The following is a 14,028-nucleotide window of genomic DNA, read 5'->3' as shown; positions in this document are numbered from 1 at the left end:
ATTGTATATTTAGAAAACCCCATCATCTCAGCCCAAAATCTCCCTAAGCTGATAAGCAACTCCAGCAAAGTCTCAGGATACAAAATCAATGTGCAAAAATCACAAGTATTCTTATACACCAATAACAGACAAACAGAGATCCAAATCATGAGTGAACTCCCATTTACAATTGCTTCAAAAAGAATAAAATACCTAGGAATCCAACTTACAAGGGATGTGAAGGACTTCTTTAAGGAGAACTACAAAACACTGCTCAACAAAATAAAAGAGGATACAAACAAATGGAAGAACATTCCATGCTCATGGGTAGGAAGAATCAATATCGTGAAAATGGCCATACTGCCCAAGGTAATTTATAGATTTAGTGCCGTTCCCATCAAGCTACCAGTGACTTTCTTCACAGAATTGGAAAAAAACTACTTTAAAGTTCATATGGAACCAAAAAAGAGCCTGCATTGCCAAGTCAATCCTAAGCAAAAAGAACAAGGCTGGAAGCATCACGCTACCCGACTTCAAACTATACTACAAGGCTACAGTAACCAAAACAGCATGGTACTGGTACCAAAACAGCGATACAGACCAATGGAACAGAACAGAGCCCTCAGAAATAATACCACACATCTACAACCATCTGATCTTTGACAAACCTGACAAAAACAAGAAATGGGGAAAGGATTCCCTATTTAATAAATGGTGCTGGGAAAACTGGCTAGCCATATGTAGAAAGCTGAAACTGGATCCCTTCTTTACACCTTATACAAAAATTAATTCAAGATAGATTAAAGACTTAAATGGCAGACCTAAAACCAAAAAAACCCTAGAAGAAAACCTAGGCAATACCATTCAGGACATAGGCATGGGCAGGGACTTCATGTCTAAAACACCAAAAGCAATGGCAACAAAAGCCAAAATTGACAAATGGGATCTAATTAAACTAAAGAGCTTCTGCACAGCAAAAGAAACTACCATCAGAGTGAACAGGCAACCTACAGAATGGGAGAAAGTTTTTGCAATCTACTCATCTGACAAAGGGTTAATATCCAGAATCTATAAAGAACTAAAACACATTTACATGAAAAAAACCAAACAACCCCATTAATAAGTGGGTGAAAGATATGAACAGACACTTCTCAAAAGAAGACATTTACGCAGCCAAAAGACACATGAAAAAATGCTCATCATCACTGGCCATCAGAGAAATGCAAATCAAAACCACAATGAGATACCATCTCACACCAGTTAGAATGGCAATCATTAGAAAGTCAGGAAACAACAGGTGCTGGAGAGGATGTGGAGAAATAGGAACACTTTTACACTGTTGGTGGGACTGTAAACTAGTTCAACCATTGTGGAAGTCAGTGTGGCGATTCCTCAGGGATCTAGAACTAGAAATACCATTTGACCCAGCCATCCCATTAGTGGGTATATACCCAAAGGATTATAAATCATGCTGCTATAAAGACACATGCACACGTATGTTTATTGCAGCACTATTCACAATAGCAAAGACTTGGAACCAAGTCAAATGTCCAACAATGATAGGCTGGATTAAGAAAATGTGGCACATATACACCATGGAATACTATGCAGCCATAAAAAATGATGAGTTCATGTCCTTTGTAGGGTCATGGATGAAGCTGGAAACCATCATTCTCAGCAAACTATCTCAAGGACAAAAAACCAAACACTGCATGTTCTCACTCTTCTCGCTCATAGGTGGGAATTGAACCATGAGAACACATGGACACAGGAAGGGGAACATCACACACCGGGGCCTGTTGTGGGGTGGGGGGAGTGGGGAGGGATAGCATTAGGAGATATACCTAATGTAAATGACGAGTTAATGGGTGCAGCACACCAACATGGCACATGTATACATATGTAACAAACCTGAATGTTGTGCACATGTACCTTAGAACTTAAAGTATAATTTAAAAAATAAAAAAAAAATTGTGGTGCATCTACCTCAATGAATCCCTATTTAGCCAAAAAAAAAAAAAAGCCAGTACACCCTTTGGGTACTTATAAAGAAAGATATGTAGGGAACATGGGATGAGGAAGCATATCTAGTGGGACATATATTTTTATTTGCTTGTATTTTCATAAAGAAATAATGCAGAATACTAATTAAAGTGGTACTAGTAAGGTAGGTAGGTAAGGGAGCAAAATGTGGTGGATGGAAGCTAGTCTTCACTGGATATTGTTTTACACTCTTTGAATTTTCAACCATATGAGTATACTATCTGTTAAAAACAAACTTTTTAATATAGTAAATTAAACATATTTAATTTACATGATGGGCTTCTCTCTATTCCACAGATTTGGCTGGAAACACAGAAATGGAACAATGTCATGTTGATGCTATTGTGGACACACTGGATGATTTCATGTCATGTTTTCCTTGGGCAGAGAAAAAGCAAGATGTGAAAGTAATGTGATCCATTTGCTATTCCTAGTATTAATTACACTCCACCTGCCAGACATTGTGTTAGGTGCCTTAGAAAGTTCCTTAATATCAAAACAATATGTACAATTTTAAAATACCAAATTATATTTTAAAAGTTTAAAATAAAGTACAGCAATTCCCTATTGTACCCCTTCACATTAACTCCTCCCCAGATGCAACCCTTTTAAAACTTTGTTTAGCAGTTTCTTTAGGATTTACACATTTCCATATTTCTATAGGATATATAAATATGACTTCCTCTGATTGACCAATTGTAAATGATTTCTCAGGACTTATGATAGTACAGGTTAAGCATTCCTAACCTGAAAGTCTGAAATCCAAAATGCCCCAAACTCCAAAACGTTTTAAGTACCAAGATGACAGCACAAGTGGAAAATTCCACATGTAAGTACCTAACACAAACTTTAGCAAATGTGCAAAATTATTGAAAATACTGTATAAAATTACCTTCGGCTATGTGTATAAGGTGTAAATGAAACATAAATGAATTTGGCTTTTAGATTTAGGCCCCATCCCCTATATATCTCATTATGTATATGCAAATATTCCAAAATCTGAAAAAGTCTGGAATTCAACACAATTCTGTTCCCAAGCATGTTGGATAAGGGATCTCAACCTGAAATAACAATTTTTCTCTTACATAGTCATCCTTTCTGCTTCCTTTTCACCAAGCTCCCAATATTGTGATGTGAAAATTTTTTGGTTAAATATCCTGTGATTAGTAGGCTATGCAAATAATGCACAGAACTGTGCACTGTAGTATGCTTTTATAATATTTCCTTTCTCACTTTTCTTCCTCAAAATTAGTAATTGCTTTCTTTTGCTTCTTTTCACTTTTACTGCTGACTTTCCACAGTATCCAATAGCCTGCCAATACGATTTTCCACAAGGTCAACGTAGTATCAGTTCATCTGTTATTTCCAATATTTCTTGGAGCGCTGTCTAGGAGACTTCCACTCTTTGTGGAGTTCTCTAGGTTTTCTGCACAGCTGTCATCATTGGAATTCCCTTTGCTGTTATTCCAGTGATGCCATTCTATGGAGCTGGAGTCCTGTTCCTGGATGCTGCCTTCTTTCTTTGTTTACTCCATTGTTTATTTGGGGGCACATCCTCTAGTATTCCAAAAGTTAAAATGAAGGTTTGATGGCAGCAGATATGATTATGACAGATGGCATGGATATGTCTATCTTGTGAGTCACACTGCTTCGCTCTGGTATGGTTGTCCTAGATACTTGGTCACAGTTGTCATCCTGAGATCTTTATTATTACCCCGGATTTTTTTTTTTTTTTATGTTTTCCTGGGTTCATTCTCCTGTTTCCTTTCCTTGCTTTTGTGGAACAGTCCTCTAAGAGCTTACTGGTCATAGGAAATAAAAGTTTGGGGCTTTTGGGGCCTTATTTGTCTAAAGATGTTTTTATTTTATTCTCAAACTTGTTTTATAGTTTGGCTGGGTGTAGAATTCTGATGAAAGTAGTTTTTCATTAGTATTTGAAAGGCTGTTGAGAAGTTTGAATTCAATGTAATTACTGACCTTTTGTATGTGACCTATTTTTTTCCACTCTGAAAGATTACAAAACATGTGCCCTTAGAGTTCTAAAATTTTGCAGTGATGAGTCTTGGTATGATCTTGTTTTCATCCATTGTGCTGTTTCCTTGGTGATTCCGCTCAATCTGGGACCCATGTCCTTTAGTTCAAGGAAATTTCCTTTAATTCTTTCATTAATGATTTCCTCCCCCTTTATTTTCTTTGTTCCATTATAGTAGAATTCCAGTAATTCAGATGTTGGCTCTTTTCCTATTTCCCATCTCTTGGCTTTTCTGCATTACTTTTAGAAAGCATTTCTCATCAGTCCTTGAGTTCTAAATTTCTGATATTGTGCTTCTAAATTTAAAAAAATTCTTAGGCTGTTTTCCGCTAAGAATGGGGAAGGGACAGCTGTCTAGTAATGTAAAATGAAGAACATCCCATGCTAAAACCGCTTAATAGTTTTCCACCAATCCTCATTTTATCCCCTCCCAAACCTCCTTAACCCCAGTTCTAGACATATCCGGTCATTTCCTGAGCCATTTAAGGATTTTGTGTTGTTGAAAGGATTGGTTCTTGGCTTTCCCTTCACAGGTGCCATTCAGCCATCTGCTTACTAGCTTCAAATTTTGTTTGCTCTTATCTCCTCTCTTTCCACTTCCTTGTGGGTTCTATCTTTTTAAAAATATTCATTACTGTTGTTTAGAGATGAATGCAAAATGATATATATTTGTCAAATTATTCATCTTTATGCAGAATTCTAAATAGACGTCTTTATTACAGCTTCTAGTGGTTTCCTTTAGGACGCTCATCACAGTCTCTATTTTAAAGAGACTGGCAGGTGGTGTGTGATTACTTGTTTGTTGTTTGTCTCCTCAAGCTGGATGCATCGTGGGGTAGGAATCATGTCTGTATTATTCAACTGATCCCCCACCGCCATCACAGTGCCTTTTACATAGTAGGCATTACACACTTGTTGAATAAGTGATCAGAACCACACTCATCAAATGCACACCATGTGCCTGTGTTACTCTCAGCTCTATGTGTTATCTCAGTCAGCCCTCCTTCTCCCCCTTCAAGATAAGTGCTTTTTATTGTCATGCTCACTTTCCAGATGAAGACACTAAGAAACAGAAGTTACAGAGTTGCCCAAAGTCACACAACTGACAGAACTGTGAACTGAGCCCAGACAGCTGAATTTAGATCCCATAGCCTCATCACCTAGGTATACAATTGCTTAAATTAGTAACTAATTTAAGCATTCCTTTAGAATGAAACTGTTGTTATCCTCATCTTCAAGGTAAGAAAACAAGAGTTTCATGTAGTGTAAACAACTTACCCAAAATTGTTCAGCTAGAAGTGGTGCAGAAGGAATTCAAATCGTCACTGACTCAAACCCCAGGTTCTTAACCACTGGGTATAATACCACAGTGCAAGCAGCTGTTCAAAACAGCTGCACATGAATATTTATGTACATGTTAAAGCTAAAGCCTATAGTCGAAAGCCACAGCACAAATAGCAGGCAGTCTTATCAATTTACTTAAGCACATATTTAAGCACATACTATCTACTTAGTATTTATTGTAAATACTATTTAATTAGCACCTTCTGATTTGAATAGAGATATCTGGACACAAAAGTATTTACATTGACTAACTCCATGATATAAATATAAGGTGTGTAGGGTCTGCACACACACACACACACACATATATATATAGGCCTAGCCAGGAAATAATAAAGCTCAGCTTTGATGATAGAAATACAACTTTTTGACATAAGTACATTCAGGCTCTGGAGTCAAACTGCCAGGTTGAATCCTGATTCCCTTCTTACTAGCTGTCACTTAACTCCCTATTTATAGTTCAAACTCTTTGTAAAGTGGGGATACAACAGGCTCTACTTTGAAGTATGTTGGCAGGATTAAATGTTAGCATATGTGCCTATGGCTAGGTAGGAAGTGTTAAATATTAACTATTACAATTAATAGTGTTATATACTTTGGTGTTAATTGTTTTTACTATTTGTCAGACATGACATCTGTATTTTACATATCATTATAAATGTAGAAACAGATGCTCTCCAATTTAGAAGTGTCTAAAGATTTTTGTTCCATGTACCAAACACCCCCCTGATGTGCAGTCTATCAATTTATCAGTTTGCTCTTCTCTACGTTTCTATTTTCTACCTTTCTGTGGCTGAGGCTCCATAACAGAGACCACCTCCCAGAGGAAAATATTCTTCGAACATTTATGATAAGAGTAACCCTCTACCTTTGTATTAGAATAACAACTCTCTTATGTACCACCTATTTCAAAAAAACAATTTCAAAGGACACAGCAATCCAAGTTCATGATTAAATCATACAAAGGCAGAACACGTTGCTGAAACATTGCTGATAGCTATAGACTATCTAATTAACAAGCAGGACTTGGCTAATATATAATGAAAAATGCACCGTTCTGTATTTCATTTCTTAGACTGTTGGTAGTGGGCTACATTGCTGCCATCTTGTGGTCAGGTGAAAATTTCAAAGGCAGAATATTGATGCACTTAAGATGGATAGTGAATATATTCTTGTCATATACACCTTAAAAATCTACCAAATACACACAGTTTTACAGTATTTATTACTAAAAATTCCATTTCCAATAAAAAAAGAATTAAAAGCAAAAGATGTCTTTGGATATTGGTCACCATGACAATCCTTGAACTTACCATTAGTGTTACTTTGGTTATTTAATGTATCTGTGTTTCCATTTCCTCATCTAAAGAACAGGATGGGGAAGAAGAATGAGAAGGCCTGAGGACATCCTGGTTCCAACACAAAATAATTTTGGTAGTGCATACATGAAAATGCTTTTGAGAAATATACGAACCTCTCTAAAAGTCATTTGTTAAACTTTCATAGCAACAACTTCTCAGGGTGAAAAAACCTCCTTTGTAACTCTCTGAAAAGGGAGGCTAGAAATTTCTGAATCCATCAAGTAAAGGAGTGGCTATCTAGGATGGATCAGGAAATGTATTTTTTAAAATATATCTGGAAAAAAAAGAAGTGTAATAAAATCTTATCTTCTTTATGTTATTTTGGTTGATTGTACTTTAAAATGAAACTTAAATACTAATTATACTGTTTATTAATTTACATTTCATTAGACTGAAATAATTCACCAAACTTACAAAGAGAATCTGGGCTCAAGGAGAAGTCAGTAGCACAGATATGAGTTTTATTTGACTCTGCATATACACAAACATTGGTGCACCTGAAGCTCTGGAAATGCACGTTAGAAGAACAGAATTTGCCAGGAGTGCACACAGGAGTTTTTGGAAAGTTGTCCAACAATCAAATTGGCCATTACTTTTCTGACTGATGCCAACTGAGGTGAGCAGACCTGTGGCAAGCACCACATGGTTCTCGACTCACTGCCCTTCAATGGGATTACAAATTCTGTGTAAGCAGCAGAAAGACTCATAACTAATGTTTTGTTTAAAACTATGAACATACTGACCACAGAGCACTTTATAGAACAAGGGAAAGAACATAAAGTCAAAATAATGACAAGCTTTATAAGCTTCGGTTTTTAAATCTGGCAAACATATATCTAAGTACATGTTGAGTATCCCTTATCTGAAATTCTTGGGACCAGAAGTATTTCAGAATTGGGGTTTTCTTCAGATTTTGGAATATTTGCATTATACTTACTGGTTGAGCATACCACATCTCGAGAACCGACATCTCAGATGTTCCCCTGAGCATTTCCTTTGGGCATCATGCGCATGCTCAAAACGTCTTGGATTTTGGAGCATTTTGGATTTTTGGACTAGGGAGGCTCAACCTGTATGTAAGGATGCTTTTGCAAACTGTACTCTAAATATAAGGCATTATGTTGTGGTAGTATATACCATCTAGCTAAGTCATAATCACAACAGCAAGTAAATCAGCAAATTGGTACGGTATCCACTATCTGACTTATCTTAATAAAGGTTGGATTTCATTATAGATCATTTAGACATATTAATAAATGATATATACATTTTATATTTTTGAGTTTGGCTTCTGTTTCATAACCAAGACTCAAACAGGCAGAATTCTTATATATAAACAAATATCTCTTATCAAGAAAGAGGCCTTGAGTAAATTATTTGGTCTTCAGAGCTTCAAGTAGAAAAATGATGACAATTAAAAAAATGGATGTTTTATATATATTTTCCTAAGGATGTTAATTTTAAAATAATATTAGTTTATATATCAAGAGGGGATAACCAGATGATGCATTTTGTAGATGATATTCAAGATGGACAAATCTGATAATGAGGCACAATGGTAGTCCAATGAGAAAATACATAAAGGCCCAAGATCATGATTCATCATAAACGCAATAGTGAAACGAAGAACTGCCAAACTAGAGGAGTCTAGCCTTATGAAATAAAATAAGTTTCTTTACCTTCAGTTATATTATTTAGCTTTAAAAAAGCTAGGTTAAGAAAGAGGGAAATGTTAGGAATCTAAAAAGACAATAGAATCATTTCGCTTTAGTAAATTTAAGAAAAAATAAGATTTTGTGGGTAAAATATTTAGTCATTATACACAAAGAAACTAAGAACTGGTGACACAAAACTATTTTTTTAATCCATGAGCAATAAAGAGATGACTCACATCTATAGAGAATCAGACCTAAATCTCCATGTCATAAATTTGAATAAAAAATCTAGCTACTTCTCTTTCTTCTTGAATTCATGTGGGAGAATAAAGATGGAGAAATCTACTTCCTCCTCAGATCATGTTACTTTTCTTCTCATTATTCTTAAAGTGATATTTTCTCCTTCTCCTAGGAGCAGATGTTCAATGAGCTGCTCACGTATAATGCGCCTCATCTTATGCAAGACTTGGACACATATTTAGCAGGGAGAGAGTGGCTTATTGGTAACTCGGTGAGTATGTTTTATATCTTAAAAAATTCAAGCAAATAAAAGGACAAACCAAAAGAAGTATAAAGACTTACTGAAAAAAAGTTACCTGTAGGGAGGGGATAGAATTTACAGCAAGAACAAAGGTTAAACTTCTTTAAATAAACCTTTTTAAAAAATAGATTTGACTTTGGAACCATATTTTATATAATTATGTATTAGCAGCAAAAACTTAAAAAGCTATCCTAAAAATCAAAGCAAAGTAAATGAACCTAACTTTGCAAAAGAGGTGCATAGAGAACACACAGAATACATATGTACTCTATTAGAGAAGAACTATTTCAAGAAGTATCATTCGTAAAACACACTAATCTGATTATACATCTAAGACAGATATCTCTTAGCTTAGAACAACAAAAAATCATATACTATTTTCAGTAATCATGTTGGTGGTACTACAAACTATTGGTTTTTTTTTCTGGTATTATTATACTTATATTGTGGGTACAAAAATAAATTGTGTTGATGTCACTGAGAATCAGGATCTTCAATGTGGGAGAAAGGAGATAGAGATGTAAGGTGAGTAAGGTCAAGTAAATATCCATTCCTGAACTTGAACTACAGCTAACAGTATAAACTCATATGTATTTTATATCAGGATAAATTATGAAGCATTTTATATCTCGATCAATTGGAAAAAGTTTCTCTTCATGAAAGTATTCCAGTTAATAGATAAGAAAGACTGAAATAAACTATCACCACTTTCCAACCCCAGAAAAATTAATTGGCGTAGGCATGGACCATCAATAATCACAAAAAAGTTAGACAACCAGATACTAGGCACACTACCACCTAGTAGTCTTACCAAAAAATTCAAATCTAAACCTGATTTACAAGTTGTGGTAGGTGGCGGTCCCTACCTTCAGGGAGACTGCATTTTGGGAGATAAGACTGCTTTTTTGTAGCATGCTGACACTCTGCTGTCTGCCCTGTTCAGCCCTTCTGGGTGATACAGAACTAAACTTGCCATATCTTTATTCTCAACTTTCAACCTCTTCACATACCCCTTCATTTCTTCTGACTCCCCTCATAGCCTTTACTAAAATGCTCCTCTCCCTGCCCTATTGAAAAATTTCTAAGAATTTATTTTTCATTTTCTATTAAGATTCCTTTGTAAATGATGTTCTGATCTCATCTCTGGGCACTCTCTCCCTTCTTCACAGTGCTCCACACTGGTGTGTGTGTCCCTCAGACCTAACTCACACTCCCACTTAAGGGCCTTTACGCATTTCCCTATACCTGGAATGCTTAATTCCCAGATTGCTCACTGCAGGTCTTAATCCTTTTTTATATTTAAGCCTGGGCTTACGTGTCACCTCTTAAAAAGTCCTCCCTGACCATGTCATAGTCCATCACATGACTTCACTTTTTTTTTCCTAACCCCTATCATTTTGCATATTTGTTTTTCCCTTCTAAAATAAAAGCTACATGAGAGAAGGGCTTGCATCCTACCTTGCTCTCCAGCACCTAGACCTGGGCATGGCACACAGTAGGTGCTTGATAAATATTTGAATAAATTCTGGATTTATTCTGAATTCTGAGTCTTCCAGCCAGTAGCTTCTCTTGGCTGACAGATGTTTAATAAGTTCCTGAGACACCAGCAATCAGCTTTATTAAATTCTATACAAAAAGAAAAAAGAGTGGGCCACATTTAAACTTCACTCTTTGATAATTATATGGAGCCAAAGTAACAGCATACAGATTGGTTTCTAACACAAAGATAAAAACATACAACTGTAAAATCGTAGGACCAGGCTGTCATCACTAATCCAGTGGCCAATCTTGGCATACCCCTAATGGTCAGACATCCATATATTCTTTTTATGTGATACAATATAATGTATTTTAGCCACAAATATTTCACTTGAAACTATACACCCTCTAAGAGTAACCTGTGCCTTCCTTTATACTACGTAGTACAAAGGAACAAGGTAAGATGAAATACAAAGGTCCTGAAGATAGAACATTCTGTAGGACTAGTGTGAAATCTTCAATAATTTGGTGATGTGAAAAAAAGGGTACTGCTTTGAAGAGTTAATGGACATAAGCAGATCAAATGCATAGACCTGGAATAGATCCTGCTTTGTCCTGTAAAGGGCAATTTTAGAACAGATGGAAAAATACGTATTGGTTATTGGATAAGGAAAATGTATTGTCACAGAGAGGTGGAGACTGGACAAGGTTACAAGAGTATGTACCATTAAGATCTCATGTTAGTAAAACAACATCTATCAGCATAGAAAAATATCTTATACACGAAAATGTTTAATAGTAGTAACCTGATTGCTGGAGTATGATATCAGTAATTTTCTGAACTTCTATCATATAAACATTCTGCTTTTGTAATAACAAGATTGTTTCGAATCTTTTAGATTAAGAAACTAATTTTAATTTTGGAATGCTGATACAGCTACACTTTCTATGTTCAAATGAAAAGTTTGTTTCCTTTAAACTAGGTAACTTGGGCAGACTTCTACTGGGAGATTTGCAGTACCACACTTTTGGTCTTTAAGCCTGACCTGTTAGACAACCATCCAAGGCTGGTGACTTTACGGAAGAAAGTCCAAGCCATTCCTGCCATCGCTAACTGGATAAAACGAAGACCCCAAACCAAACTCTAGCTGATCCATGTTGCCTTCAAGTTTGTTTTTCTCGGGGGCATCTCTCTCATCAGATAAGACAGCTACATCAGCCTGCCAGATAATCCACATGCTCCCTCCCCAGCTCCACTAAGATATTCACTTCAGCCATATTCTGATTTTTAAAAAGGAAAACAAAAACAAATCTTTCTTCAGTATCTTTTTCTTTCAGAATAGCTTCTCATCATTTACAATTACAGAAAAATAGTATGTAATACAGGCAGACCTTGCTTTGCACAGGTTCTAACATGCACGAATTGCAGTCATAATGGTTTAGCAACACCATTCTTCCCCTCCCCCAAAATGGTTTGGACTTCAGCTACCACAATTACCTGTAATTGCATAAAACACAAACTTTGCTAGTAGCTCTCCAGTTCACATATCGCTGTGTAAATAACCTATGTACATCATGACCAATGACCAGTCACTTCTATCAAAGACTGCCAGAGGTCACTGCACATCTGTTATTCCTGCATAGATAGCAAAGTGTGTAGTTGTATTGCTATTGCTTGCTTGTGGCCCAGTGATAAATCCCTTCGACATTTTACAAAAATGAATCAAAAGAGGGAACTCCCCAACAAAGATGAAAGTGCAGCAAAGGAACAAAAACTGATAATCCTGGAATGAAATTCAAACTGAATATAAAGAGTTACTGAGAAAAGAGCTGACTGTGGGAATCTGACACGGCTCAAAAGGCTCTAGATATGCAGCCAGAGAAACTTGTAAAGATGAATTTACTGACATGAATAAAGTTGTTGTGATGAGAAAAATGTAGATACCCCAGAGATCAAGAGAAGGAGAAGACAAGCCACAGACTTGGAGAAAATACTTGTAAAACATGTATCTGACAAAAGACTATTATTCAAAATTATATAGAACTCATAAAACTCGGCTGACTCTCTTTTCGGACTCAGCCCACCTGCACCCAGGTGAAATAAACAGCCACGTTGCTCACACAAAGCCTGTTTGGTGGTCTCTTCACACGGATGCGTATGAAATTTGGTGCCGTGACTCGGATTGGGGGACCTCCCTTGGGAGATCAATCCCCTGTCCTGCTCTTTGCTCTGTGAGAAAGATCCACCTATGACCTCAGGTCCTCAGACCGACCAACCCGAGAAACATCGCACCAATTTCAAATCCGGTAAGCGGCCTCTTTTTACTCTCTTCTCCAACTTCCCTCACTATCCCTCAACCTCTTTCTCCTTTCAATCTTGGCGCTACACTTCAATCTCTCCCTTCTCTTAATTTCAATTCCTTTCATTTTCTGGTAGAGACAAAAGAGACAAGTTTTATCTGTGGACCCAAAACTCCGGCGCCGGTCACGGACTGGGAAGGCAGCCTTCCCTTGGTGTTCAATCAATGCAGGGATGCCTGCCTTGGTCCTTCACCCTTAGCGGCAAGTCCCGCTTTTCTGGGGAAGGGGCAAGTACCCCAACCCCTTCTCTCCTTGTCTCTACCCCTTCTCTGCTTTCCTGGGGCAGGGGCAAGTACCCCTCAACCCCTTCTCCTTCACCCTTAGCGGCAAGTCCCGCTTTCCTGGGGCAGAGGCAAGTACCCCTCAACCCCTTCTCATTCACCCTTAGCGGCAAGTCCCGCTTTCCTGGGGCAGGGGCAAGTACCCCTCAACCCCTTCTCCTTCACCCTTAGCGGCAAGTCCTGCTTTTCTAGGGGGCAAGAACCCCCAAACCCCTTCCCTCCGTGTCTCTACACTCTCTTTTCTCTGGGCTTGCCTCCTTCACTGTGGGCAAGCTTCCACCTTCCATTCCTCCTTTTTCTCCCTTAGCCTGTATTCTTAAGAACTTAAAACCTCTTCAACTCTCACCTGACCTAAAATCTAAGCATCTTATTTTCTTCTGCAATGCCGCTTGACCCCAATACAAACTCGACAGTAGTTCCAAATAGCTGGAAAACGGCACTTTCAATTTTTCCATCCTACAAGATCTAAATAATTCTTGTCGTAAAATGGGCAAATGATCTGAGGTGCCTGACGTCCAGGCATTCTTTTACACATCAGTCCCTTCCTAGTCTCTGTGCCCAATGCAACTCGTCCCAAATCTCCTGCCTGTCCCCAGTCCCAACGCCAAGCGTCGCTGAGTCTTTCTAATCTTCCTTTTCTACAGACCCATCTGACCTCTCCCCTCCTAGCCAGGCCAAGTTAGGTCCCAATTCTTCCTCAGCCTCCACTCCTCCACCCTATAATCTTTTTATCGCCTCCCCTCCTCACACCTGGTCTGGCTTACAGTTTCCTTCCGTGACTAGCCCTCCCCCACCTGCGCAGCAATTTATTCTTAAAAAGGTGGCTGGAGCTAAAGGCATAGTCAAGGTTAATGCTCCTTTTTCTTTATCCCAAATCAGATAGCGTTTAGGTTTTTTCATCAAATATAAAAACCCAGCCCAGTTCATGGCTCATTTGGCAGCATCCCTGAGA

The 14,028-nt window shown here is 37.6% G+C and overlaps 1 protein-coding gene across 1 annotated transcript in view; it reads left to right on the top strand.

The window, feature by feature from the left end:
- The window catches only part of HPGDS (hematopoietic prostaglandin D synthase), a 44,393-nt gene extending 31,800 nt beyond the window's left edge, over positions 1-12,593 (top strand). The window contains exons 4-6 of the mRNA XM_004039135.4: positions 2,320-2,429; positions 8,827-8,925; positions 11,418-12,593. Coding sequence (XP_004039183.2) covers positions 2,320-2,429; positions 8,827-8,925; positions 11,418-11,582 — 374 coding nt within the window. The 3' untranslated portion in view covers positions 11,583-12,593. The remainder of the gene's footprint in view (positions 1-2,319; positions 2,430-8,826; positions 8,926-11,417) is intronic.
- The last annotated feature ends 1,435 nt before the right edge of the window (positions 12,594-14,028 follow it).

This window comes from Gorilla gorilla, chromosome 3 (genome assembly GCF_029281585.2).
Source record: "Gorilla gorilla gorilla isolate KB3781 chromosome 3, NHGRI_mGorGor1-v2.1_pri, whole genome shotgun sequence".
Classification (NCBI taxonomy): Eukaryota; Metazoa; Chordata; class Mammalia; order Primates; family Hominidae; genus Gorilla; species Gorilla gorilla.
This window is presented reverse-complemented; position numbering and strand designations above follow the sequence as displayed.